Source organism: Geospiza fortis, unplaced genomic scaffold (assembly GCF_000277835.1).
Source record: "Geospiza fortis unplaced genomic scaffold, GeoFor_1.0 scaffold55, whole genome shotgun sequence".
NCBI lineage: Eukaryota > Metazoa > Chordata > Aves > Passeriformes > Thraupidae > Geospiza > Geospiza fortis.
In genome coordinates this window covers 1,623,560-1,629,613 of record NW_005054308.1, presented here as the reverse complement: position 1 = coordinate 1,629,613, position 6,054 = coordinate 1,623,560, and the positions used below count along the sequence as shown (strand labels likewise).

General features: G+C 42.5%; 1 protein-coding gene across 1 annotated transcript in view; it reads right to left on the bottom strand.

Moving 5' to 3' along the window:
* Window positions 1-3,013: 3,013 nt before the first annotated feature.
* Window positions 3,014-6,054, bottom strand: part of SEPTIN8 (septin 8) — a 15,915-nt gene continuing 12,874 nt past the window's right edge. The window contains exon 9 of the mRNA XM_031055160.1: window positions 3,014-5,872. Coding sequence (XP_030911020.1) covers window positions 5,869-5,872 — 4 coding nt within the window. The 3' untranslated portion in view covers window positions 3,014-5,868. The remainder of the gene's footprint in view (window positions 5,873-6,054) is intronic.

The window sequence follows — 6,054 nt, the reverse complement described above, 5'->3', positions numbered from 1 at the left end:
GCCTTGGGGCTCCTGTCACACACACCCACACTCTGAGTCTCAGCCTTTGTCCCACTGTGGTCACACCACCAGCATGAGGTAGGGGAACAGGGTGAGGGTGAGATTTCTTCAGAGCTCCTGCCAAAGACCGGCTTTTGGCCACTCCTCCCCTGCCAGCCTCGGGGCAGTGGGGAAAGCAGCAGGGGGGAAAAGGGAGGGAGACTGGGAACAGCAGCTGCCATAGGGGTACACAGGGGACATCACACTTTAATCAGAGGGCAATAGGGTTAGTGAGGGGAAACTGGGATCACAGAGGGACACAGGACATTGTTCTGGTTATACCTGGTCACAAACCATGGTTTTAACAGATGTTTGTTAAACAAGTCAGTTTTGTTTTTATTAAACCCAGCTTTGGTACAGGTCATTCCTGAGATTCATTTACAAGGTTGTTTAAAACAAAGATAAACTGGGGCCTCTCCCTGTTCCTGTGTGAAGTTACTGGGGCACAGACATCACACTTTGTTTTTCCCCTTTCCTTTTCTTAAAGAAAAGTGTTTGTGTAAGGGGAAGTCAGTCTGTTACAAACACAGAACTTACACCAGGAACACTGAGTCTCCAGCTTTAAACCATTTCTCCTCCATTAATAAATAACATTTAGTTGTGCTTTAGCATGGTTCCCTTTGCACCCATCACATCCCAGCAGGATGAGCAGAGCCCAGACTGGCCAGGCAGGGTCACCTCGCCCAAAGCAGCAGAGGGGAGGTGGGCAGGGAGCTCTGGGGAAGGGGTTACAGTGTGAGGCACCACGTGCAGCCCTCAGAAAACCAGAGATGAGGGTTGGGGCATTTTGGTTATAAAACCTGTGAGTATACAGAAGCAAACTGCACAGAAGAGTTATTGTTATGAAAGGTGAGAATGCAGCTGAAAGATTAGGGATGTCAGGTTAGGAACGTCAGGTTCCCCAGTTACACCCCAAAACCAGAGTGAGGAGAGGACCTGCAGGACCCTGTTACTGCAGCAGCTCGAGCAGCAAAGCTGAAAGCTCCTCACACTACCCCAGCTTTGTCCCTCACCTCTCTGGAGTCAGTCAGTGTTAACTCCCTTGGGCTGAGCCCCAAAATAAGCATTCTGGATTTAGTGCCAGCTGTGCAGCAGCGTGAATTAGCAGTTTACCTTTTGGCAAGTATCTTGGATTTCAACTTTACCAAGAAACCTGATTAAGCAAACTTTTCCCCATCAAAAGACACAGTGAATTTTAGTCCTTGCTACATATGCTCTTCTGTGCAATATATTGCAAGCTTAAAGGTGTAAGCACCAATTAATTTCTTCTGCATGAGATGTTTTGGCCTTAATAAATCTTCTAATTAACATATCTTCCTGTTGTTATGGAGTACGCACTGGGAAGACTAAAGAAGCTATAGAAAGAACAAAAGAAAATCAGTGTTTAGGTTTCAGTTATTTACATTAAGTAAAGACAGCATGAAAGGTCAAAGCACCAATCTATTGTACAGACATTTGAGTTTAACCCATTGCAACTTGGGGAAGCTCTCACAGCTGTCAACATCTTGTTTGGAACTGGTAATAAAAGGATTGATTTAAAATTTTAATGAAAAGACTGCTGGTGGAACAGGAGAAAGGACTGCTGGTGGAACAGGAGAAATCCCAGGTGATGGAGACCTCCAAGAGCAGCCAACACCCACACAGATGGAGCAGTGGCTTTGCAGGGTCCTTGCCCCATTCCATCCCTCACAGCTGCAGAATTCTCCAGAGGGAACAGCCAAGGACAAGGCTGGGTTTGTGGGGCTGTCTCCTGAAAGAAAGTGCCATCATGCCATGTCCCAGGGCCTTGGCCACAAGGCTTGGGCTCTGGAACTGCAAAGCAAGGGCAGCACCTACCTCACTGCTTCTCTAACAAACCTGTGCATTTCTCCTCCTCCTCAAAGCATCTCTAGGAGCTCCGCACAAGTATTAATGAATGCTCTTAACACTGCTCCTCAGGAAAGACACTTGCCAATGCACATTGGCATTCAGATTAAAATCTGAATCACCAGTGGCCCATCTTTAAAATACCAGCTGTTCCACCACCTTTGGTTCCCTGAATTCTGATGTACCTGAATGCACGTACTCTCTGGTCTCCTAGATTCGGGTTTAAAACGGATAAATGGAAAAGGATGTAAATATTTCATCCAAACCACTTGGTATCAACTGGTAATTCCCTACTAAAGCTTTTGCCTAAAAGGTTTCCAGCTGCATATTCCCAAAAAGCTTGGAGAGGCAGCCAGGATCACCAGCCTGGTTTTGCTCTTCAAGCTGGGGCTGCAGAAAAACCTCCCACCAGCAGCACTGCTACAGCAAACACTGTGCATCAGCCAAACTCCACATTGGCAGTGTCTGAAGTGCAGCACTGATCTCAGCCCAATACCAAATAAACCTCAGGAGGGCCCAAAGTTGAGTGAATATAACTTGGTACATAGCAATGGCCCAGAACAGACACTAAGAACAAACCTTTGGGTGAAGCTTGAGCAGCTTTCTGAAAGCAGAGCACCAAACTGAAGCTGTGCTCTTTTGCTGGCCTTTACCTAAGTGTATAATGTCGCTCTCCAGACGTGGAACACAGCTTTGGATGCACCCCAAGAAACATCTCCACCTCTGCTCCCTTTTCACCCTACCTTTAAGTCACCTCTTTGGGCACCATGAAATCAGCAAAGCTGCTGGTACATCCCCTGCTCAGTCACCAGATCTCACAAAGGAGATGTACCAACAAGCCTCAAAGCTCCTTCTGCCCAAACACTGACAGCTTTTGGATTAATACCTAAGAATTTCTCCCCAGAATACATAGGAAGTACATTTCCACATACTCTATGATTAGCTAACTATTAATTCATTGGTTAATTATATTTTTGAATGTCCCAAATAGTCAGAAGACAGCCTGTGACTGGTAAGTTTGCAAACACACTATTGTTGTGACAGATAATACAGAAAATAACTAGATTGCACAGAAAATGCACCACTAAATAAATGACACCACAAAAACTCAAAATACATGTGAGATTTAATAAAAGAAAAAAAAGTACAAAGTGAGTGGAAAGAAAAGAAAGAAAAAAACCAAACCAAACCATGAACCCCAACACGCTGGGAATGCCAAAGCAAAGGGATGCAGCAGGTCCCAGAGGGCTCTGTCCCCCATGTAGGTCCCCAAGGTGCCTCCATGGCCCCAAACCACCCCCTCCACACCCCTGGGGCAAACACCTCAGCCAGGCATGACCCCCCCAGAGACCCACAAAACACAGTTTAATTTAGAAAGCAGACAACATACAGGATGGTAAACATTTAAATGATTAAAAAAAAATGGACAGTTTTTCCCATTAATACCAATCTTTTACAGATAAATATATAAAACAGCTGAAAGACATGTAGCTGGATGGTTTCAGTAATTTCTGAGGGGTACTTCTTTCACTTTTTCTAGCCTACAAGATTTTAAGTCTTCAGACTGGGTGAGATCAGCATCACAACATATTTGTTATTTGTTAAATAAAAACAAGACACACAACTACCCTACCACAATACTTAAATCTTGTCTCAGCCAAAAGAAAAAAACAAATACTCAAGGGAAAAAAAATATGACTGAATCCCCCTGGGGAGATTATGATATTGAACGAGCAACTGCTAGGACAAGGGATATCTGTCACAACATAAAATCAAAGTAATATAATAATAATCATCATGAAAATATTGTTACATACATTCTGAATGTCTTCTTCAGAAAATGCTGTAAATTTGTCCACAATGCCCATGGATTTGAAGATTTTTACTCTTTGTTATAATAATATTTTTAACTACCGGTTATTCTAGGAAAAAATAATTGATCTCTGATGAGCCAGGGCAGAGAGAAATCGTTTGCATAGATGTTGCTGGCTGCAGCACGAGATCAGGAGAGAACTGCTGACTGGGAACACTGGTGAGGCAGCTGGGTGCACACCAGTACCACCAGTTACTGCTGCACCTTGGAAGGCAAAACAATGAACCAAAGAGCATATTCTGCTCAGGCCATTAGTGCACCACAGTTTCCCCCATTAGCAAAAGATTAATAAAAAATAATCTGCTACATGATTGGTCTGTAGTCAGAGGTGAGGTGGAATTGTCTTCTTGCATATAACAAGGTTATAGGTTGGGTTCCTTGTGTTTGAGCAAACCACACTAAACCTCCTAACATTTGATAGTTACTCTTTAAAATACATCTAACCTGGAGGCACAGCCTTAAAAATTAAATGTCCAGCTTTCAGCAGACTCCCAACAAGTGCAGAGTTTTTACTCTTTCAACAAAAGCCTGCTCTAAAAGGTACCAGTGAGATCTTTGTGAGGTTCTTTTCGACAAGCGTGAAGCAGCACTGAGTATATCCACAGAAAAGGCCAATGTCCATTGGAAAACAGTTTAATACCTGAGCATGTATTTAGACAGGGTAAAAAAAAGCTGCTTTAATGGAATATGACGGTTAAAGAACCTCAGAATGCAGCAAAATGCTGCCCTGTGACAGCTCAGACCCAGGCCCTGCATCTCCTTCTGCACAGCACATCAGGAATTTGCTGACAGCGTAAAGACAAGTCCTTAACAAAAACATATCAGAAAAATCCTGTAACATTAATAACTAAATAAAAACACCCACACTCACAACTAACACTTAGCCAGCCAGTGTTTTTATAAACTCTAAAGACACTATGTGAGGGTTAATATATTTCCTTTTATCTAGCCTAGGATCTGATGGATGGATGGATGGATGGAATTGGGTCCAACTATTTTTCCATGACAACACAGCTAGGAACTCTCTGTTCAGTTACTGCCCTGCCTATTCACAAAATGGTTTGAGTGGAAAAAATTAATATTGATCCTAATTATTCCTCTAAGCTCAGCTGCCCAGGAAAACAAGGCTGTGATTTCTAGGCATGAGTAGCTGTCAAAAGAAGCACCTTCTAAGAGGGACAGAGCCTGTCAGCATAAACAGTGCACAGCTCAAGAGCAGGGGATTCTCCTTATTAGGCACATATTAGGTTTAAGGTTAAAGAGTAAAAAGATGTTGGCTTAAATAGTTTCCACAACAGTAAATACATTGGTAAGTGACAACTGAAATGTTACACAAATCCTATAGTTCCACTTTGTACAACAAACCCTTATGAAAAACCTCTCTATAAATGTTCTACTTTAGCAGTAAAGAAAATTCAAAACATTGTCCCATTAATTTTATAAACCACTCTCTCTCTCTCTCTCTCTCTCCCCCTATATATATATATATTTATATTATTATAAATGATGTAGTGTTTAGAGTAATTCAGGAATTAATACAGAATTACTGGAATGAGGGTTACTCTGACTAAGATTCCTGCAGAAAGCCTAAATGTTGTGTTTTTCCACCCATTCTAAAAACTACTTCAGAATTTTGTTAGAAAAACAAACATTTCAGCATTCTTCAGACCACTCCTCTCACTGTGCATGTACAGGGGAGGTCAATGAGCCTCCAGCAGTCACCTTGGCCAATTAAAAAAAATGCAGAAAGCAATTATTGAATTATTTAGCTGGTGGTAAGACGAGTTCAGTCACGGTCACTTCATACACAGCTGCTCCATCACTGGGTTTAGAACAAAACATCTTACTTGAGGGATTAGTTGGCTTTGTTTAACAAAATGTACATGTAAGGTTACTTCCTGCAAACCTCCTGATAATTCTGAAAAGAAACCAGCAGGCTGGAACACTGCAACCACCGGAGATGCTCATTGTCTCTGTCACTTTGGTCCACTCACACAATGTTATGAGAAGGGTCACTCAGGGTGGGAAACTCAAGCAACTTAACACATGAAAGCACCAAGTCCACTCTTGGCCTGAAAGTCTGTGTGTGATTAACTGAAAGAAACAAAACATAAAAAAAGCATGAATTAAAGTTATGAAAATCAAACAAAAGTGAGGCGTAGCCAAGTATGTTAAAACAAAAAAAGGAGGAGGAGGACAAACACTGCTGGGGCAGCTGAAGGCTTCAGGTGAGAGCAGCCTGGCACAACCTGCTCAGCACCACAAACACTTCTCTT